Source organism: Tasmannia lanceolata, unplaced genomic scaffold (assembly GCF_043159265.1).
Source record: "Tasmannia lanceolata isolate RefF3 unplaced genomic scaffold, GAP_Taslan_0.1 ptg000013l, whole genome shotgun sequence".
Taxonomy (NCBI): Eukaryota; Viridiplantae; Streptophyta; class Magnoliopsida; order Canellales; family Winteraceae; genus Tasmannia; species Tasmannia lanceolata.
Genome location: NW_027518690.1, coordinates 10,343,072 through 10,366,363, shown reverse-complemented (window position 1 = coordinate 10,366,363; position 23,292 = coordinate 10,343,072). Strand labels below are relative to the sequence as shown.

The window sequence follows — 23,292 nt, the reverse complement described above, 5'->3', positions numbered from 1 at the left end:
CCCTTTCTGTGGGAGCTAAGTCCTTGATTACAGTTTCATTGTCATAAAAAATACAGATCTTAGAGTTAATTACCCATCATTTCAATGATAAAATCACTCAATTGGGTCATCTTATTAGGTGAAACCAGCATAATCGAACCATGCTTGTGGTGGACCACACGATTGATGCCTGTCCCATCTCAATCTCAATTAACGACCAATTGACAGTCATTTGTACTAAACGACAAACAAAAGGAGGTGTAAATGGAAGAAAGGGGGAGGGGGTGCAAATATAAATTTTCAGACAACTATTTCAGTCCGATTGAAGTTCAGCTTACTCTCCCCGCCACAACAGTTTCAGCCAAAGCCACCTTAATAAATATCTTCCCTATCCGTGAAAAACCCTTCCAAAACCCTTTCTCTCTGCACCTTCAATGGCGGAATTTCCATCTCTCTGAAACTCATCCATGGCAATTACCAAAGCTTCTCTCCTTCCAATACTACTCTACGAACGCCAAACGCCTTCAAGCAAACGCTTACTTTTCAATTCCCGAAAGTCCCCTAGGCTTTTGAAATTCCTAACCCTAAAATGCCCGTGCAGAACCCAATTCTCTCTCAGAAATGTCCTATACACAGAAGGAATATCAATCTCAAAAGCAAATCCTCGAAAAGACAAGGTAGAGATCGAGCAGGACGGGATTGCGGCCTTGAATGAAAAAATCCGTAGAGATCATGGGAAGAGAGAGATTTCGAGACCGGCCATGGATTCGGAGGAAGCGGATAAGTATATACAGATGGTGAAGGAGCAACAGCAAAGGGGTTTGCAGAAATTGAAGGGAGACAGGGAAGGGAAAGATGGGGTTTTTAGTTATAAAGTTGATCCTTATACGCTTCGTTCGGGGGATTATGTTGTGCATAAGAAGGTGGGAATTGGGAGATTTGTGGGGATTAAATTTGATGTAAATAAAGATTGTAGGGAGCCGATTGAGTTTGTTTTTATAGAGTATGCTGATGGAATGGCGAAACTTCCTGTTAAGAAGGCGTCTCGTATGCTCTACCGCTATAGCCTGTGAGTTTTTTGTTCCTTTTGTTTTATATTTTTTTGGGTTTTGCTTATAAGGGTGCTCGTTAATAAAGTGCATTGGAAGGATAATTTATACATGTTTCCAATGAAGAAGTCTTAAAACATTTGTTGATGTGATTGCACTTTTGAAATGCTTTCTGGTGTTAGTTCTAGAGGTTGTTCTATTCGAAGAAGTTTTTCATTTGTTGATATTAATTCCCATCGATTTGCTAATTACACATTCTAGGGGGCTTTAATGGGGTATTAACCGACTGACCGTATTGTTAAGAGAACAATTTGAGCATATAAATATTTAGGAATTTCCCTGAAACTTATAAAACTCGATTTGGTGTAAGATTAGAAATGGGATTAGGAATTCTTGGTAATGTCATGCTAGCTTCTTCGGAGAAGATTCAACAAAAGTACTTGACCTTCTTGAATAAAAAGCGGAGCTCAAATTCCATTGAACAATCACTGCTTAACACATTTTGTTTGATAGCTTCAAAACTCAAGCTTTGATATTTTTTTTTGAATGGATTTTTTTGACACAACGAGTGAGTTCAGTCAAATATGTAGCCCAATATCAGATGTGTATTTGTTTCGAAGATCAAAGGAACTCAAGCTTTGATATTCAAGTACAATTTCTTTCCTTTTGATAATCCAGATACGTAGGACCAATATTAGATGTGTATTGGTTTTGAAGGAGATCAAAAGACATTTTGAATATGTTTCTTAGTTATGTTGACTCTGGCATACAGAAGGAAAAGTTGCGAAGTAAGCCAAGCTATCAGCTGGGCCATGAGGTCATCATTTATGCAGGACTCAAGCCAAACTGTCCAAAACAAGTTTTTCTGCATACAAAAGGAGAAGAAGCACCTTCAAGCTCTTAGCCAGGTCATCACTTTATAAAGTGAGTGAATCATTGATGGGGATCTTTGACCTTTTTTTTTAATAAAACAAGTGAGTTCACACCGAGCCAGGAATACCAGCTACCTTTATTGTGCATCTTACGTCAATGCTTTGGTCTTGAACAATTTACCACGGGGTCATGAATGATAAAAAGGTCTTCCAACTTGACTTGCCAAAGATGCTTCAATACCCCATAGGCTCACACTTGTCCCAACTAGGACCGTCAAAGTTCAAATTAATCATTAATGACTTCATGCCGTGGCAAGACAGGACAAGCTCTAGAATGGTATTGTAGAAGCTATGGGGAATCATTATTCCAACAGAAAATATCGTAGAAAAAGGAAAGGATAGAAACTGACTCTTAATACGTGCTGACTAAAGTAGACGGCCTATTGATAGTTTGATTTTCATTTTGGGTTTAAAGCGTGTTTTGGGTAGGGTTATTTCTAATAGTTGTGGTATGTATGAGTCTTAGATTAGATGTCTCTCATCATGTTTTTAATAATGCTGGAAAATTGAAACTTTTATGAAGATTATTATTCACAATACTTCTTGTGCTTCTATAGGCGTTTCCAATCATGTCAAGAATGTTATGTTTCATTTATGAGGATGCTAGAGTTTTGTTGCTCCTTTCATAGCACTACCATGTTCAACTCAGTGAAGGGTTTGGAATGTAGTAATACTCTAACCCACTATTTAAAAAGTCCCTGAGTCAATCATCATATCGCTCAAGTTGACTCCATTTTACCTTGGACGAGTTCTCTTTCAAATCCGAGTTTTTCTCTTTTACCCTTTTTTGCAAGGGCTCCTGTGAGTCTAGCATTCCTCTCTCTCTCTCTCTCTCTCTCTCTCTCTCAAAAATAAAAATAAAAATAAATAAATAAATATATATATGGGGATTTGCTAGAATCCATCGCCCAGCGCTTTTTAGAACACTGGAATTCATGTTCGATTCGCAGGTCGAAATGCATCGATACGGATTTGAAACATGGGGCGAAGAATTCATGCATCATAGTGGGTGTCCCATGGGGCCTCTAGCTCCAAAAGTGATACCCTACAAAATATGAGTACTTTTCTTTTTGATTCTTGCACTATTTTGTGAGAGCGTGGCTTTTTTGGAGTGAGATCATGGCTGCTGTTTCTTTAGTCCTTGGGTTCTCTCCATTGCGTGATATGAGTGAACCCCATTGATCCATGGGCTCGACTCTTTTTTATTGACCTATATGGGTTTGTTTAATTTGAGAGCCATCTTCTTGAAGCTTTAATTTTCACGACCTTAAGCACTGCAGTTCTTGTGACATTCTTTGTTGACTATAGTTATATTTCATAGTTGTTTTTTTTGAAATGGAATATTTCATAGTTGTTGCTCTCCAAATTGAAGTCACATATAGTTGCTTCCTGGACTTATCCCTGGTTATAGTGTGTAGTTGTTTGAAATTGTCAAGCATCATTAGGTTTACTCAAGAGATGGTATTAAATTGTCAAGCAGCATTAGGTTTACTCAGGAGATGGTATAAAATTGTCAAGCACCATTAGGTTTACCCAGGAGATGGTATCTTAACAATGGAGGAAGCGGTTTGGGTTGTTATTTATCTCTCTCTCTCTCTCTCTCTCTGTACATTTTTTCTGGAACTTTTAGAATGGTTATCATTATATCCCTCTATATGTTATCCTTTAAGTTTCTTATAAATTAATTTTGAGCTATTTTGATGCTTCTTTGCAGTCCAAACGAAACAAAAAAGCCTCGAACATTGAGCAAATTAAATGACTCTAGTGCATGGGAGAGGAGAAGGATAAAAGGGAAGATTGCTATTCAAAAAATGGTTGTTGACTTGATGGAGCTGTACTTACATAGGCTAAAACAAAAAAGGCCTCCATACCCAAAAAGTCCTATTATGGATGAATTTGTTGCTCAATTTCCCTATGAGCCCACTCCAGATCAAAAACAGGTGCAATTGTTTAACCAAGTGCTTCTTTGCACCTCTTTGTGTTTGTCCTATTTTGTCTGTTGTATTTCATGAAGATGAACTACTAGGATTTTGCTTTTGAAGATTCTAGAAGGTTAGTTGTTTTATTTTATATTTAACACAAATTTTTAATGTATTCAATTCCATCACTTGTAATTGAATACAAGTAAGGTTGCTCCAACGGTAATTTTTTTATTTTATATTTAAAGAGTTGCAGCCTTGGCGCAACGGTAAGGTTGCTCCATTGTGACCTAGTGGTCACGGGTTCGAGTCACGGAAACAGCCTCTCTGCAAAAGCAGGGGTAAGGCTGCGCACATCCAGCCCTCCCCAGACCCAGCAATGGCGGGAGCCTCGTGCACTGGGCCGCCCATTCAATTCCATCACTTGTTGACCGAGTGATGGAATAATGACATGATTTTTGCATGGCCATAATTTTTCTTATGGGCACTATCTCTTTTATCATAGCATGCACTGTCCTTGTAGTGTACAACCTTACATGTTTTGTACCATAATTAACTCCACGGATAATGTTAAAACAACAATGAAAAAATGGTGGCTTAGCTTACATATTGGTTTTGACTAGGTTCTTTCTTCTCTTTTATCTCTAACCAGGTTAGCAATGCTTGCACTTCAAGGTAACATTGCTTAGTTATTGTGTCTTTTTTTCTTAAATTTCCATCATTTTTTGAGCAATGAACAGTCTACATAGAAGCCCGAAGGTAAACGAAGAGCCCGAGAAGGTCTCCAAATACAAGCAAAGAGACACAAAAGCAAAGAGGCAAGACAAAATCAAGAAAAAGTAACAATAAAAGGAAAAACAAGACCTCAACCTCGCGGAGAGAGGATGACAAAGAAAGTAATATGATCTCTGCCTAAACCTTCCCTCACCAACTGATTTGCTTCACTGTTTGAGGACCTCCAAGACCTCCAAACATGTCTAACAACAATCTCAACTGTGCCGAGCAAATAAAAATCTCCTCTAATCATGGTTTTAAATTTGGTCCGAAATCCAAAATTTCAGATTTCAGTTGGAACCAAAACCGAAATTTAGCGAATTTCGTGAAATCCCAAATTTCAGCCAAAGTTTCAGTTTCGGCCAAGGGCGAAACTGAAATTTAAATCCATCCCTCTAATTAATCAGCGAATCTACAGGGATGTCTCTGTTTATCATTAAGCCACCTAATGACATTGACTGTGTTTCCCTCAACGATGACATGGACTACATGGTCCAATGGCTCCTGACGAATCGACAAGAAGCATGGAGAAGTGCAAGAACCTCCTCTTCATTTGAGTCCCTAAAACCAATCGGTCCCCAAAACGCCCATTGTCACTCTGTCCTTAGATCTAAGGAGACCATCATTACTAGACAGGTTCGGATTATTAATACTAGAACATTCAAAATTGAGCTTCAAGAATATGGAGGAAGGAGGGTCCCAATGTGACAGAGGTCTCTTAGAAAAGGAATGACTCAACCGGATCCCGTCTCAAGATCTATAAAAGGAAGAGGCAGGATAGCTTTAGAAAGATGGGAGGCACAAAGCCGAAAAACCACTTCAGCAAAAAATTTATCTTTGAATTAAGAAGACACTCTTAGAAAGCCTTCACTCTGGAAGGGGCAACCAAACTCCAAGCATCGTAGCCCCAGATTTAGGATATCAGTCCAACAAAGCTATTGAAAAAAGACTTTACCACATTTCCCAAATTATTACCTTTCCAAATCCTTCTATCAAACCCATGCCTTTTTATATAACCAACTCTAACCCAGTGAACAATGTCATTCTATTCGCTTCCCATCGAACATGTTTCTTCTGAATCTCACATTCCAAACAACTTGCCCATTTACTCTGCTAAAGGAGTCCTCAACGTTCACCTCTTCGTTCAAAACCAACAAGAACAAATATGGAAAGTCAGATTTGAGGTTTTAGCGCCCTGGAATGCCAAAATTTTATTTGGGGCCACTTGTCTATATGAATTTAGGCAAATTTTACACACACACACAAAATCATATATATATATATATATATATATATATATATATATATATATATATATATAATGAGAGAATGCCCATGGGATCTTATAAAATTAGAATGTTCACAATTCTTTTCTTGGTGCAAACGTCTCCTGAAAACCGATGTGAAAAGCATGATATTTTCTTAAAACCCAAGATAAATGAAAGATTCTTCATCTTATCTCTGAAAAATGCAACTGATTTCTGACAAGACTGAGCAGCGAAAGACAGAGATCAAGCTTTACCAGAATGTGCAAATAGAGTCTTGAACCATTAGACGGGACCTACATTAAATTCACACATCCATTGAAGCTTAACACGGTCACTATGAATTCCGATCTCAAGAGCAAAATGAGGTCTGATCTCGAATCATACCTCAACATGGAGAAGTGGCACCATTTAACGTAATTCTGTCCTGAACTTCCAGAATTGACCTCCCAACCAGGCTATGAAATTTCTGATATCTATGAAATTTGTGCCCAAAATCATAGTCTACTTTGGTTGCTAATGCAGAGGCCACATTGAAACAGTTATTTGAGAACTTATCTTCATGAACATTTGCATCCCTGACAGCCAACATATTAGCAAAAACAGGCAATTTCATTCCGACTCCCCCCTCCCTCTCCAAAGTTATTCCTCTAAAGGTATGCACAAGCTCTGCTCGTGTTGAATGAAGCTATTCCACATTAATGCTTGACTAAGACACTGAAGATCAGATCGGCCGGGATGGGGGGAACTGAGCTCCATCACCACCATGGATAAGTTTCTCTGCTATGGAGTCTACTACGTTGATCTGTCAGGAGTCAATTTCGAAAATAAAAATCTCTCCTATTTGTAGACTTGGGGCAGGTCAGTCATCACTATCTGCTGGTTTGTTTGAAATGTTAAGAAATCTGAGAAGAATTTATTGTGGATTTTGCAATTTATATGCATTCTAGATGATGGCAAATAGTTATAGGGTTGAAAATCATAAGCTCTATCTGCACATAAAAGGGGTTTTCTAGACTGAGGTTGGTTTGAGCCTGGTCTTGGAACAGGGAGGGTTTGGGTCCTTTGGGAAGATCTGGTGTTGGATAACTGAGAATGAGAATTGGCCAATCGAACAAGTTAGCGAATTTGGTGTCGGGGTTGGTGGGTGAGAAAGAATAGGAGAGAGAAAGCAACAAGCCAGCAACGGAGGGAATAAGAGGAATTGATGGAAAAGGACTGGGCATATTAGTCATTTTGTATAAACAATTGTATGTTTTTAAAACAAAAAAATCAGGGTATATCCAATAAGAAAATGACATATAGAAGGGACAGGGTTATTAAAACGTGGGAGGTCCAAATATCAGCTCTCAAAAATTACATATTCTATTTGTGACTTAATAATGGATCTACATTTCTTTATAGCCAGTTTAAAGTTTGTTGTAGTCTAGATGCTATGTATTTTTCTTATGTTATGTATTCCTTACATTAGTTGAGCTGGGCAGGCTTTTATTGATGTTGAGAACGATTTGACCGAGAGGGAAACTCCAATGGACAGATTGATTTGTGGAGATGTTGGGTTTGGAAAAACTGAAGTTGCTCTTCGTGCCATTTTTTGCGTAGTGTCAGCAGGGAAACAAGCTATGGTTCTAGCACCCACTATTGTTCTAGCCAAGCAACACTTTGGTGTCATTTCCGATCGCTTTTCTCAGTATCAAGATATCGAGGTTGGACTTTTGAGCAGGTTTCAGGTATGCTAATGTTCTTATTTTCTGGTAAAAAAGAAGAAAAATAAATTGTGATCTTATTATGACCCTTTTTTCAAAAGATACTCCATTCAAAATAGGATATTTTCTGTTATTTATAAACCATATATTCAAACTTGCACAGGTATAGCATATAAAAAATGTAAACTTTGGTGTAATTCTAAATGTTTTTTCCATGATAGACTAACTCTGTCGTTGTTTGCAGACTAAGGCAGAGAAGGAGGAGTATCTTTCAATGATTAAACACGGACATCTGGACATCATTGTTGGAACTCATGCGCTTCTTGGGAGTCGGGTGGTTTATAGCAATCTTGGCCTTCTTGTTGTTGATGAGGAACAGGTTTGCCTCCTTTTAGTCTCTCTAGTTTTATATGTAATAGATCCTAATCCTCATGGGGTCTTTGGCTCTTAGAAAGACATGAAATGAATTAGAACTTAATAATTTATCATACAGTCTTAGGATAATCAAAGTGTCTTAAACAATAGGGATGGCAATTTCTGTAAATGATTTACTAGGAATATATTTTAGAAAAGAAGTTTCTATTCCTGAGGTTACAGCACATGCACAAGGTACTCCGTGTTCTTAAGAGTCTCCTTGGAATTCATCCCTTGATTGGAGCCGTAAGGCTATTCATTCCATTCTTGCTGGTGGTTTCCAATGAAATGCCAATAAATTCTATGATGTTGGAGGCTATTGAACATATTTTTTGTTTGCTGATAAATTTAACGCCTTTGGATGCGTAAGCATGCATGTATTTTCACTCGTCTTCTATATAAAGTTGTGAAATTCTATGTTCTATTGCTGGTATGGTAAGCAAGTTTTTCTTTCTATTTTTTTATGTACACTTCCAATATTTTTTTAATCAATCACCTTCACAAAAAATGTCGAAATGCTTAGTTGGACCAAATGTTGTACATATTTCTTTTGACAGAATAATGTCTCATATTTTTAATCGAGGCATTTTTCACGCCCTGAAAAAATGTCCAAATCTGACAAGGGCATTTATACATCCTTTTTTCTGATGGAAAAAGATGCTGTTCTAATCTTGAATCTCATAGTCCACTTGCATGTTCTTAGGCAAATGCGCTTTAACGAGAATGGAATTATGACTATTGACTACCACATAACTATTCTGATCTTTACTATTTTGATTGCCATATCATATTCTATGATGAGTGCTTGATTTCCATGAGTTTTGGTTCTTGACCTGACAGAGGTTTGGCGTCAAACAAAAGGAGAAGATAGCTTCATTCAAGACTTCAGTTGATGTTCTCACTCTTTCTGCAACGCCCATACCACGAACCCTTTACTTAGCATTGACTGGATTCCGTGATGCCAGGTATTTATTTTTGTGTGGATTTGAATGTGAAGCTCTGTTATCTTGCTCCACAAGTTTCTTTATCATCGATATCACCGTTCAGTTTATATTTAAATGATTAAGGCCCTGTTCGTTTCTGATTCTGACAACCGATTGTCAGCCCAAAACCTATTATTGGACTCAAATTTAAATGTAATTTTGAGTCCAATAATATTTTTTGGGCTTACAATCATTTGACATAATCTGAAACAAACGGGGTGTGTGGGAGTGATGGGATTGATCATGTAACGACCCGGATTTTTAGAGAACTCTAAACCCGGACCGTTAACTAAGAACCTTTTTTAATTTACAACTTTCATAGCTGTTTTGAGAGGTGTGAACAGGGGTGGCAACGGGTTGGTTTCAGTTCGGTTTATCTGATAGATAGCTTCTCTCTCTCTTCAACCGCATGTTCGTGGGTGCGCTCAACCGCACACTCTTTTTCCCAGGCTGAGTTTTCTTGAAGAGAGATAGCTTCTCTCTCTTCAACCGCATGTTTTGAGATTTGCGCAGCGGAGATTGTGTTCGAGGGAGTCGTGATCTTCGGTTCTAATTGCCATGGCCGGAGGTAAGTTCTGCATTAATTTGGTTCAATAAAGTCTTTCATAGCTTACCCATAAAAAGAGGAAAAAGAGTGTGCGGTTGAGCGCACCCACGAAACATGCGGTTGAAGAGAGAGAAGCTATCTCATTGGCTATTGAAACGTGGGCCCATGCGGGAAAAGAAAGAGAGAAATTGCGTTATCGAGGGTGCGTCACGATCTAGCTTCTCTCTCCTCTGCGGAAATCTCAAAACCCAGCCGAAATCTCTCTCCTTCTCTGCGAGTCTGTTGAGAAGAAAAACCTCAAAAGAGTGTGATCGCATGTTTCTTTGGTGCGGTTGGGAAGAAAAACCTGTTGGGAAGAAAAACAAAATTTATAGAGGAGAAGAAAAACCTGCGATTTCTTACAAAACCCAGCCGAAATCTCTCTCCTTCTCTGCGACTCTGTTGGGAAGAAAAACCCAGCCGAAATCTCTCTCCTTCTCTGCGACTCGTGCGAGCAAGGATTTCGAACCAGAAGCTTTGTTCCTTCAAGCTTTCTTTCAATCTTGGATCCTAAATCCGCGTCTCTCTTCTCTCTTGCTTTCTCTGCAAGTCTCCTCTCTGCCGCCCCTAAGGTTAGTGTGATTCTAACTTTAATCTCTTCTTCTCTTTTTTTTCCTGCAAATGATGTGCAAAAAGAGCGTTTCATCATTTTTTCCTCACTTTAATAGGGTTTCATCTATTTTTTAAGTGGGTTTCATCTGCAAATCACTTCAAGAGGGTTTCATCTGTTTTATCACTTTAAGAGGGTATGGCCTGCAAATCATTTTTTAATAGGGTTTCATCTGTTTGTATTTATTTTTAGATTTTTAGTGTATGTAGGGTTTCATCTTCTGCCTTTGTCTTTTTCTATTTTCTTTTTTCTATTCCATCTCCCCCACATGGCAATCTAGCAGAAACCCACTTTTCTTCATTCTCATACCATTCCCTGTTGTTATCTGTATAAAAGTTAGGATTTTTTTTTGCTGCAAAAATCATCAATAGTGCAAATTTTTCGATTTTGCTGCAAAAAAGTTGCAAAAATTTAGCGTTTAAAGTGGCTTTTGTTCTTTGTTTCTTTTTTTTCTCATTGTTTATACTGGATTTTCTCTGTTTCTCTTTTTGGTTCCTTCTATTTTTCTTTTATTTTTTTCATGAAAAAATCATGCAAAAATTTTCGATTTTACCTCTGTTTTTATTCAGTCTCCCTCTATAGATAGGAGGTATAGGATCTTCTCTCTATTAGTAGCATTTGCATGAATTTTAAAGTGCACTCTTTTTTTTAATCTAAACTGTATATAATCACTGTTAATAATGTTCTGCACAGAGTCAATGTATAAGGCAACAATTGGAGTTTAAATTATGTCCTTCCATCTCTGTTATGTTTTCAGTTCTTCGTGTTCATCAGTGCAGGAAGTAACAACAGAACAGCTTCAAAATCTACTATCCCCTAATACTGGTATGAAACAACTTGAATCGTCACTGAAACCATATTTTGTTTATGTTGCTTGTTTGTGATGCATGGAGAACATGAAGAAATATATGTTTTTGAAAAAGAACATAGTCTGATAGTAAATGCATTTGGTAATTCATTGATCAAGTGACACAATTTTTGAACAACCTTTTTTTGATTGATAAATTTCTAAACAACTTGATTGACAAAATTATACATGGTTAGAAACTTGCCCTCGTGCATGAGAAAGAAACCTGTGTCGGTGTGCATTCAGCAGAAGGGATGAGAGATTACTTTTTGTGAATTAGATGGGAGAAAACTTTTCCCTCCCCTGTGAGAGAGGATGAAAAACATAAAATGTGGAACTTATCCCTCGAAATGGTGAGTATGCCTTTTAGAGTCCATAATATAAATGTAAGGAAAAGAACAGAGAAACGGAAAACGGAATGGTTGGACGAATTGCGAAGTACAGGTGCATATGTGAACCTTATTGACACCTCAAGAGGTTAGAATCATCAATTTTCTAATGGAACAAGGCTTTATTGCACATTTCGTTTCAAAACAACCCTAACTATTTAATAGGTGGGACTTTTCCATCCTTAATAGGTGGGACTTTCCCTTTTATTATAAAAGTCAGGATTTTTATGGGATAACTAATGAATCTTTCAATTATTTGCTCAGTTCTCTAAGATTAATTGTTGTTTATTTCTGCAATATGTTTGTGGTTAGTTAATGCATTTTTTTTCGCTTTGTTCATAAAAAAATTGTTGTTTATTTCTGCAATATGTTTGTGGTTAGTTAATGCATATATACCACAAATGGTGTGTACTAATTTCAGCAGTGGATGGTCTCCTTTTGGCTGGGTAATTACTCATTTCATTTCTGAAAACTATCAACATTCATTTTTAGTGTGCTGAATTGGAAGATTTTATATCTTGTTTTCATTATGATAAATTCAAATTCATTGTATTGGTGTGTTAATTAGTAACAATTGGATAGTCATATATATAGTCTTTGACTTTTGTTTCTAACTATATGAGTGATATTTATTTGCCTATAATTACCCTTCATTCCATTTATTATAGAGTTCTTTGGTGTAAAGATGTTACGACATTGTGACCTCAAGGTTATATGGTTGAGTGGTACATTGATTTGGTTGGGTTTTGCCCAAAATGTTTCAAGTCATAGCGTTGCTGGTTTATTTCAAGTTTCATAATATTATCCCTTGATTAAGTGTTTTGGACATATAAGGTTTTGTTACTTATTCATTGCAAGGGCGATGAAGGTGTTAACCCAAGCCAATCATTAGGGGAGACTTGCTTAAGTCCTATGTCCCATTCTCTTTCTGCATTTTAGGAGCCTTTTCAAGTCTTTCAGATATTCCCTTTAGACATTAGATTCCCTTGTCATTGCAAGACAAGGGCGATGAAGGTGTTAACCCAAGCCCTTCATTAGGGGACTTGCTTAGTCCTAGTAGCACTCCCCTATTTTATTTTTAGACTTACCCAGTCTTTTATATATCTTTGGAGTGTTAGTAGCCTTTCTTCTGAGCAATAAAAAAGTCATCGAGAGCCCTCACTAGGAGACACACTCTGTCTCGATAGGCAATTCTCTTTGGAGACAAGCCTCATGTAGAGCCCACCTTTAGGGAGGTCACTTTGGTCATGTTATAAAGTTTATATCTTTGGAGTGTTAGTAGCCTTTCTTCATTGCAAGAGCAATGAAAAAGTCATCTAGAGCCCTCACTAGGAGACACACTCTGTCTCGATAGGCAATTCTCCTTTGGAGACAAGCCTCATGTAGAGCCTACCTTTAGGGAGGTCACTTTGGTCATGTTATAAAGTTTACTTATAGGAGGCTTGCGTCGCCTCATTTATAGAACCCTCTCTAAGTTGTACCCCAACTTGTACCCCCTATAGTTAGAAGACTAACTTACTCTTTTAGTTACCTTAAACCCTATTTATCATTGCAAGGGCAATGATAGGGATACTTGGAGTCCACCTTTGTGTCTAGGAAACTTGCTCAGTCTCACTAGCACCCTTGTTTATTCATTTTGGTAGCGTTATTAGCGAGTCTTTGACTTATTTGCCTCCCCTCTTAGTGGTACTAGTTTAGGAGTTTATCCTTTAGTTTAGGAGTTTGTTCTTTAATGTTGTTATCACTCATCTTTATTAGAGACTAGCACAATCTTATTAGAGCTTTGCTTACTTGGGATCTTACCATGTTTGTTTTAGTTGGGACACTAGTTTGCTTGCTTGGGATCTTGGATCATTTACTTGTTTTGGGACATTAGTTTATTCGTTGTGAATCATTTCCTTTTGATACTAGTTGCTTGTTTGGGGTCTCCCCTTTAACTTTAGGGCTTTGCCCTAGTTTGTTGTTGTGTTTGCATGTTCCCTTTAAGGGTGAAAACATTTAAAAGTAAAAAAACATTGGAACATTTTTAAAACATAAAAAACATTGAAATATATTAAAATCACAAAAACATTAGAAATTTTAAAACTTAGAAACATTTGAAAACATCAGAAATTCAAAAATTCAAAAACCTTTGAAAACTTAAAATTTTGGCAGTAGTTAGGAAAGTTTGTTTTCGAACTACGTTGGCATGATCCTCTTCCACGAGGTATGTAGGCAGCTTGGGATCCATATCCCAAGTCCAGTCAAATTTTGTAAATAAATCATTTAACCCTTTTAAAAATACAATTTTTTTTCATAAAACATGTTTTCGAAAAGATCTTCCTCTAGAGTTAGGAGTTTGTCCTAGATAGAGGGTGTTAAAGTTAGGAGTTTGTCCTGATATACTGTGTATTTTGTTTGTGTTTGTTTTATAGTTAAGAGTTTGTCCTAGCTAGGAGTTTGACACCTCTGTTCGGTCAGTTGGCGATCCACATCGCCGACTGATGACTAGATTTATGATGCTTTAGTCTGCCTATTATTTTCCTTAAGACACACAGCCTAGTTGCACATAGATTGTAGGAACCACCTGCATTAGCTTAGGGTTAAACTTGCATTTAGTTAGGGCATATAGGGTGTCCTAAAATTCACAATTCACTTGAATTTAAATAAACGTTAAAGAGGCTTTAAAAATCAGTTCGGTCTTTTAGGTCGAGTCTAGTTTAGTGGTCTAGATGTCTTAGGCATCATAATTTAGAATAGGCGTGTAAGAACTACATTGTCTTGATTCCTGTGAGGCGGGGATACGTAGGCGGCTTTAGATGAACATCTCAGACCATCCGAAGATTCGGGCGACAACGTTTATAGTCTTAGGGTTTGTTGTTAGTGTTTTAAAGTTTATGTTTGTGGTTATCATTGTTTCTTGTGTGTTTTCTTTCAGATTGAGATTATCTCCTTACTCACATGCTTAGTTGTAGTTTTCTTTGCAGTTCTTTATTGTTTTGATTATGTGTTTAACAGTAGCTGTTACTTGTTTACCTTCATTTATTAGTTTATTTCATTATTTTTTTGAATTTTATAAATTTTTACATAAACAACAAGTCTAACAAAAGCCCAAAAGAAGAAAAATAAAAAAAAACATTGAGATCATGTCGTTGTCTACCCATTTTTACAGTGTAACCCCCAATCAAAACCCACTACATCTTTATCCCCATGATAAGAACATAACCACAGCAACCATGTTCCTCTTCTTCCTTTTCTTGTTTCCTTCCTTCTCTTTCTCTCGTTGCGGGTCACAATCTGCAGGCAAGACCGGAAAGCGCTGAGAATCAGCACAGTAATCATAAATAAGTTGTTTGGCATGGACCCACATTAGCTGATGGCTCTGATGCACGCTCAGCTCCGTCATAACTGGCTGGTCCCACCAGTACCTCGCTCTAGTGTTACTGCACCGTTTCATATTCTCCTCAAGTGATGATGACATGGGACACTCACAACCATTGATGTCGAATCCACGGTAAGTAGATATGAACGGAGCGTGGGCCCAGTTTGTCTTCACTCTACCTCCTTGAGTAGCCCAATCATCCGCATTCCAAATCGAGCTATACACCCCCATTGGTTGGTCCTTTGGAAAGGCCAATCCTTGTTTTTCCTTGTTCGCGTGCACACGTATCGGAGTTTCATCCACGTAAAAACGACATGTTGCTGGTTCCAAAGGATGGAGTAGGAATGAAAATCGGTGGTAGGGTCGAACCAGAGGTTCAAGCGCTGTTCCCTTTTCCCAACCCCGTTCACGTACACATTGGTTTGAACCAGGTAGGGTTCACCTGTGGTGTTGCCTAGGAACTGAAAGTCAAACTCGTTCTGATTTGGACCGTCCGATGACATATAGAAGGCAGTAACAGTTCCAGCGGAGTCTCCCTCAACGAGCTTAATCTGGATCGTAGTTTTTCCAAACATGTACTTGTTTTTGGACGAGAATCCGGCACCAGAAGAGTTATCGAGCTTAAGCTTCAAAACCTCTCCTTCATACATCACATGATCCGAAGCCCAACTTGGCTGAAAGAGCTCGTCGAAGCTCGAAGAGCTATTTCCAGCAGCAAGAACAGCTACAGAGAAGTAACATATAACTAAAACAATACACCTCAAAAAAGATTGAGAAGCTACAGACAAGGCCATTTGAGCGAGCTTGGAAGAAAAAGAATGTTCCTTATATATATATATATATTTTATTGCTGCCTATGCAAGAACTGATATGAATTAGGGCGCTATGTGATGTCTTAATTTATATTTTATTAGGGCGCTATGTGATTCCCTAATTTATATTTCATTGAGGCACTATGTGATGCCTTAATTTATATTTCTTTAGGGTGCTATGTGATGCCCTAAGTTATATTTTATTATGTCTTTATCTGTTTATTATCTCTTGTTCATTCTTTACTTCATTTACTGTCTTCTCATTTTATTTCTTGATTATCTGTTTAGCTGTAATTCTTTACATACTTTCGTTGTGCGCACCTTTGGTGTCCCTTTTTTTTTTTGCTCGCTGGACCGTTGTTTTTCCTGCCATTGTGACTCCATTGCTCTTGATTTGCAGATCCGTTCACATGTTTTTGCAAATGAATGGTGGCCCTACCCTGTTTTTGCAAATGTGTGCAGGTAACTTACCTGCACACGTTTGCAGGAACCATTATATATATATATATATATATATATATAATGGTTTCTACACACTAGTGTAGATAAGTTATCTACACACTAGCCTAAAATACAGTGGAGGGCATATTGATTGGGTGATCCAAACCATTCATTTGATTGATCCTCGAATAGATAGGGTGTCCACAAAAAACAGCTCCATAGGATCATCCCAACCCTTCACAAATCTATCCATTTTTTGCTTCCACTGTTCGAAGGGTTGGGATGATCCCATGGAGCTGATTTTTTGTGGACACCCTATCTATGTGAGGCCAATCAAATGAATGGTTTGGATCACCCAAACAATATGCCCTCCATTGTATTTTAAGCTAGTGTGTAGATAACTTATCTACACTATTGTGTAGAAACCGTTCTCTCTCTCTCTCTCTCTCTCTATATATATATATATATATACTAGTAAAAAACCCCGTGCGATGCACGGGCCGACAAAGAATTGTACGGACCACATCACCGGTTGATCCAAACCGTCCATGTGATGGAACACAACATCAATAGGTTGTGCCCGTAAGATCATTTCCATAGGCTGATCCTAGCCCTCCAATCTATAGAGGTTTCCATAATTAAAAAAGCATAAAGGAGGGGGGTAGAATTGAAATTATGTGGCTTTAATGGGTGCCTTTGTTAAAAAACATAAAGGGAGGGGGTAGGATTGAAAATATGTGGGTTGAATGGGTGCCTTTGTTAAAAAAAGTGATGTGTAATTCACATAGAATTTTGGGAAAAATTCAAATAATTCTCTCCTTTTCTCTTCTGCTATATATATATATATATATATATATATATGAGAAAAGGGTTTATGCGCTCGAGCGCAAATAAGCTTATTTGCGCTCTAGCACAGAAACTGGGGTGGGCCATATTTGGGGTGGGGGGGGGGGGATCCAAAGCATTCATTTGATGGGCCCTTTTATGGATAGGGTGTCCACCAAAAATCAGCTCCATTGGATCACCATAGAGTGTCCATTTGTGGGGTGAAAACTGGGCACATTAGTAGACAAACAGTATCTGTCCATTTTGAAGCCCACAAATGGACACCCTATGCTGGTCCAATGAAGCTGATTTTTGGTACAGACCCTATCCATGATGGGGCCGCCTTCCAAATGAATGCTTAGGGTCCCCCCCCCCCCCCCCCCCCCCACACACACACACACAAAAAATGTGGCCTCACCCCTGTTTTCAGCACTCGAGCACAGATAAGCTATCCGCGCTCAAGCACAGGAACCCTTCTCTCTCTCTCTCTCTATATATATATATATATATATATATATATATATATATATATGAGGAAAGTGTTCCTGAGCTAGAGCTCAGATAAGCTTATCTGAGCTCTAGCTCAAAAACGTGTGGCCCCACATTTTTGGAGGCATCCAATTCATTTGGAAGGCCCTTCCATGGATAGGGTGTGTACCAAAAATCAGATCGATAGGATCATCCTAACCCCATCAAAGGTGGAGGGGAAAATGGACAGACACTGTGTCCATGTTTCTGCCCATTTTTCCCTCCACAAATGGCAGGGTTAGGATGATCCTATAGGGCTGATTTTTGGTACACACCCTATCCATGGAAGGGTCTTCCAAATGAATGCTTTGGATCACCCCAAAAATGTGGGCCCAAATGAATGCTCAGGAACACCTCTCTCTCTCTCTCTCTCTATATATATATATATATATATATATATATATATATGAGAAAAGGGTTCCTGCTAACGTTAGCAGCTAAGCGTAAAACAAGGGTGGGGCCGCATTGTTGGGGTGGTCCTAAGCATTCATTTGAAAGGCCCCATCATGGATGGGGTGTGTACCAAAATTTAGCTCAATTGGATCATCATAGGATGTCCATTTGTGGGGGTGAAAATTTAGCTATATATATATATATATATATATATATATATATATATATATATATATATAGCTAGAGCTCACAAATACAGGGGTCCCCACATTGTTTGGATGATCCAAAGCATTCCTTTGAGAGGCCCTCATATAGATAGGGTGCGCCCAAAAAACCAGCTTCATAGGATCATCCTAACCCTTCCATTTTTGGAGGTTAAAAATGGGCACACAGTAGTTTTTGGGTGGGGTTAGAGGTGGTTAGAGGAAGGTGACGGCTTCCTTGTGCGTGTGAGATGAGACTTCAATGCCAAATGTTTTATTGAGCAATGTTTCTAGTGTCAGAATTCTGCCTGGCATGCCGGCGTTCTCAAAGTTAGTTGATAGAAATGCTCTTGTTGACTTTGCTTTGTTTGGGGCACATAAAGAAGAGTAGATTAGATTGCTTCCTAATTTGCCATGCTTGGTTGGGTTTGGTCAGGAGCAGGTTGCCTTCGACAAGCCATTTCTGATCAGTGTCCCATCCTTTTGGACCCGAGGATGAATTCTTGAGTTAGCTGGGAGTTTTTTTACTAGGACTTGGGAGAGACCCTTGTGGGCACACTTATCAAATAATCATCATTGTTCAATACTTCAATTCCGTCTGGCCAGATCTGTAGTCGTCTATTTATCAACGGATCTGATCACATCCAAGTAGCACACACACTCCCACTATGATACATGGAGTCCCATCTTTGACTGATCGTAACTGCTCATTTCATGGGCCTTTAGGGGTGCAACTTGGGTCGGGTTCAACCCGATTTCTGCTCGCGTTGGGTTGGCCATATGGTAACTCTGGTTGGGTTCGGGTTTGGGTTCGAAAAAACCAACCCGATTTTATTTCGGATTGGGTTCGGGTTGAACACAAGATAACCAGACCCGACCCGAAACCCGGCCACGTGTTTGCAAGAGTACCAAAATTTAAGTGTTTCAATGGCCGGTTACATTACTTTTCAGATTGATTTAAATTTTTGCATATTTCCAATGCCATGCGCCCCCCCCCCCCCCCCCCCCCCCCCCCCCCCACCACAAAAAAGAAGAAGAAAAGAAATCAATTAGTTATGCAATTGTAACATCAAACAACATGTACTTTTTCCCTTGCTGAGCATTGACAGTCAAAAACTATATAAAATATGGTTCAAATTCAATGACTAGAAGTAAAGATTATTAGATGGTAGAATTGTTGATTTCTTTGTTTTTTGAGCCATAGGTGGTTCCAAGTAAAGAATATCAGATGGACGGTTTAGATAGGTCAAAGATAGGACTCACTCGGCTTTATTGGGTTGAGGCTGCTGCCTCATTGACAATTCAATAACAAATTTCCTCCAATTGAAGGGTTGGGATCATATGATAGATGACGAGACAATCCAGTGCAAAACACGGCTAGTTGTTTGCTATGGAAATAAGGAAATTGAACGACCACTATCAACTCTTTCTCACGTTTAAAACCGGTTTGATATAAACTGGAAGAAATCTGTCTGTTGAAAATTAACCCAAACGATTTTGGGTCCTTTATTTATTTATTTTTTCTGTTTCATGTTTCCTATTGTCTTTGGATAGTTAAATGATTAGGTTGCTTTGATATTTCTTAGCTATTTGATTTATTATCTCCTTCACTGTAAAGCACGTTACGAAGCGAATCTGATATTTCGTTTTCTTTTTCTGAATTCCAGAGAATGGATGCTTCGTCTGAGCAGAAGGCTGAGTTGGTGAAAAAGGTCCGACGGTTGCTGTCGAAAGTCGAAGATGATATTTATCAGTGTCAAATGGAGGCTCTTGAGTTGACAGAGGAGAGGTGTGAATTGTATGGAATTGCATTGCCTGAAGAGAAAAGGTGGTCGAGTCTCATCGAACACGAGGATGCTTTGCGCAATAGGGTGACTGATCTTCTCAAAAGGGTAACTGTTCTGCGTCGGGTATATGTTCATACAGTAAGGATGAGCCCAGGAGAAAGTGATGGTGGTGTTAAAGCAGAGTTGAATGCTGGAAAGGTGGTAAGTTTTGGTGTTCAAACAGAGTTATGCAATTGTAACATCAGACAACATGTACTTTTTTCCTCGCTGAACATTGGACGGTCGAAAACTATATAGAATATGGTTCAAATTCGATGACTAGAAGTAAAGATTATTAGGTGGTAGAATTCGATGACAACAGATTTCAGTGATTTTTGAGCGACCAGTAAAAACCAAAAAAAGATCTTCTGGGTCAACCAAAAAAAGATCTAGGAGCTATTTTTTCTCTTTCATGTTTCCTATTATCTTTGGATAGTTAAATGATTAGGTTGCTTTGATATTTCTTAGCTATTTGATTTATTATCTCCTTCACTGTAAAGCACGTTACGAAGCAAATCTAATATTTCTTTTTCTTTTTCTGAAATCCAGAGAATGGGTGTTTTGTCTGAGCGAAAGACTGAGTTGATGAAAAAGGTCCGATGCGTGCTGTCGAAAATGGGAGATGTTGTTTATCAGTTTCAAACGGAGGCTCTTGAGTTGACAGGGGAGAGGTGTGAATTGTATGGAATTGCATTGCCTGAAAGGAAAAGGTGGTTGAGTTTCGTCAAACGTGAGGATGCTTTGCGCAAAAAGATTACTGATCTTCTCAAAAGTTTTGCTGATCTGCGTCCCTTATATGTTCATATAATGGGGAGGAGCGGATGGGAAATTTCTAGTGGTCTTAAAGCAGAGTTTAATGCTGGAAAGGAAAGTGCTCGTGCTAGTCAATGTCAAACGGAGGCTCTTGAGTTGACGGAGAGTTCTGAATTGCATGGAATTGCATTGCCTGAAAAGGAAAGGTGCTCGGGTCTCATGGAATGGCCTAGTCATATAGAAAGGAGCTTCCTAGGAAAAAGTGCTGGTGGTGTTAAAAAAGGAAAGGTAAATGTTGGCATTCAAGTAGATATGGAGGTTGCAGAGAAAGTAGATCTTACTCATGCTCGTGCTCATGCTGAGGCCGGACAGGAAAGTGCTCGTGCTGAGGCCATAGAAGAAAGTGCTCGTGCTGAAAGAGAGTTGGGAAGCCGGAAGAAACCACGCTTCGAGTAGGTCGATCAATCATAAGCTACTATGGATACCCATAGGTTACAAATTCAAGGACATAGTAGGTCTATCTTTCAAAAAAAAGGAAAAAAAAATCAAGGACATAGTAGGGCTGGTAGATGCCAAAAGTTTAAAGTAGGTTTGTGTTGTGATGATATAGCAGTAGTATTTTGTGTGCAAAACAGCTTGAATCTATCCATGCAGGATGGCCAATTACAAGAAAATGTAAGTGTCGAATGATACAATCCAATATCTTGTTATGCCTACGGCAATTTCTGGGGTCACACAAGTTGCTGGTACTATTCTAAGCAAATGGCTGCTAGGATAATCAGTGCTGGATAAGACCCATGTCGGGCAACCACTAAAAAAATGAGGCGTGGGGAAAAACCCATTTTCAAAATAGATATTTTCCATTTCATTTACAGAAGAATTTGAGATTCTTTGAACTTTTTCATGAAAATTTTCTGAAGGATTCATTAGCCGACCCCAACTAGTTTGGGACAAAGTCTTAAGTTGAGTTGAGTTGTATTTCCAGAAGAATTTGAAAACCTTAGGGTATGTTTGGATTGCCAAAATCAAGTGATTGAATCTGTTTCCCACTACAACAGGTGGGAAATAACACTGATGTAGAAAAATACTGTAATCTGTTTTCTGCCTTCAGCAAGAGGAGGCATTCTCATCATAACCTTAGGGAATTCAAAATAGGAATCAAAATAGAATGCCAATTTCAATTCCCGATTCTTGCAATCCAAATGTAGCCTTAGGCTGCATTTGAAATACAGGAATCAGTATCGACGCCAAATTCCAATCCTATTCTAATTCTTCCAATTCTAGTGTTCAATTCTATTCGGATTCGGTAAAGTCAATGCAAAAAGATAAATCAGTATAGCAATATAAAAACTAACAGCTGCATTCTCATAATAACCCTAGCTTTCAGAGAGTGTTTAAAAGAATAAACACAATTATAAATAGCTCGGTTACTAGAAGAGAGTGTTCTTTCTTGGATCCTCTCCAGGGAGTTTCAAAATGGCAAGATCCATTTGTTAGCTCAAGGGTTCAACCCTACCTATGTTTTGATGACCCTCAAACCAAAATTGATTAACTATACCAATGTACTTTGCATGTGATGTGTATCAGACAGACAAATCATGAGGACATCACTTCTTGCACAAGTTCCATAGCCCAAGCTTGAAAGATGAACCTATGATGTGACTCATTCATGGAACCAAAGTGAAAGTGTTCGGGAATGGTGGACTCGCATGCTCAACTCTAGCCAAAGGTTCACAAGCAGATGCAAGAGTCCAACAGGGGACCATTCAAGCCAAGACAATCAAGAAGACAAGTATTTTTACATTTCTTAAATTGTATTGGAGATCGCTTTTTAAATGGTTTTTGCACTCTTTCAAAGATTTTTATCAATTTCTTTTGAAAACCATTTTGGAAGCCTCCATGCTTTGACTCAAATCATTTTCAAAGGTCCCAATTATTGTGAAAAGATAAGATCAAGACCCATGGACAAAATCTCAAAGATATTAATGTTTAAATTTCAAATTTTGTAATTTCCTACAGGGCCGGTGGATTCGAGTCGAAGCCCTGGAAAAATCAAAATTGGGAATCCGTGAAGGGCCGATCGACCAAGCGATTCTTGCTGTTCAAAAATAAAACGGCCAGAGTGTACTGGCTGGTCGACCGGACCTACAAAAATATAGCCGTTGCGGGCTATAACGGCTAGTTTTCTGTTTGGTCTTTTTGCATCAATCTTGCCCATTTTACCCTCCAACGGTCATATTTCCTAAAGGCCTATAAATATGGACTTAATTGATGCATTAGCAACCTTTTGAACAATTGGAAAACAAACACACACACACCTACTTGACCTTTCAATTTGTGCATTTAGTCATTTGAGAAGATGATCTTAATAGGTCCTTTATTGTAATTATTTGGAGAGGTATTGTGAGCTTACAAGTTGTACAAGCCTTCAAGAGACATCAAGCTTTCTTCTTTGTTTCTATTCAAGCAATTGTACGAGGGTCATCGATTCGCCCCATGAAGAAAGGTGAATCAAGCATTGTAAGAGGGTTTTCGATCTTGCCTGTTTTCAATTCTAAACTTAACAAGGGGTGGTTGCAATTTTAAATTATAAGTATTAGCCTTAAATTTTTATAAACCCAATCTACCCCTCCTCTTGGGTTGCTTAATGGAATTTCACCATTGAACACGGCCGAAATGATTTACATATCCAACAGT

At 38.4% G+C, this 23,292-nt stretch overlaps 1 protein-coding gene and 1 pseudogene across 2 annotated transcripts; one reads left to right on the top strand and one right to left on the bottom strand.

The window, feature by feature from the left end:
- Positions 1-309: 309 nt before the first annotated feature.
- LOC143889745 (ATP-dependent DNA helicase At3g02060, chloroplastic-like) lies at positions 310-21,317 on the top strand. Of its 2 annotated transcripts, none has more exons than XM_077394069.1 (6): positions 310-1,048; positions 3,675-3,900; positions 7,403-7,648; positions 7,869-8,003; positions 19,684-20,001; positions 20,392-21,317. In XM_077394069.1, exons 1-6 carry the CDS (start codon positions 447-449, stop codon positions 21,049-21,051), a joined length of 2,187 nt encoding a protein of 728 aa, XP_077250184.1. In that variant the 5' UTR covers positions 310-446; the 3' UTR covers positions 21,052-21,317. The 2 variants fall into 2 exon arrangements, with proteins under 2 accessions (XP_077250184.1, XP_077250183.1); XM_077394068.1 differs by having other exon boundaries at positions 311-1,048; positions 19,684-20,004.
- LOC143890543 (xyloglucan endotransglucosylase protein 6 pseudogene) lies at positions 14,635-15,632 on the bottom strand (annotated as a pseudogene).
- Positions 21,318-23,292: the final 1,975 nt, after the last annotated feature.

Coding starts and splice junctions, on each gene's coding strand:
- LOC143889745 (XM_077394068.1), top strand. CDS start 447: ATGGCAATTACCAAAGCTTCTCTCCTTCCAATACTACTCTACGAACGC. Junction 3,901..7,402: donor CCACTCCAGATCAAAAACAG/GTGCAATTGTTT, acceptor TGAGCTGGGCAG/GCTTTTATTGATGTTGAGAA. Junction 8,004..19,683: donor TTGTTGTTGATGAGGAACAG/GTTTGCCTCCTT, acceptor TCTGAATTCCAG/AGAATGGATGCTTCGTCTGA.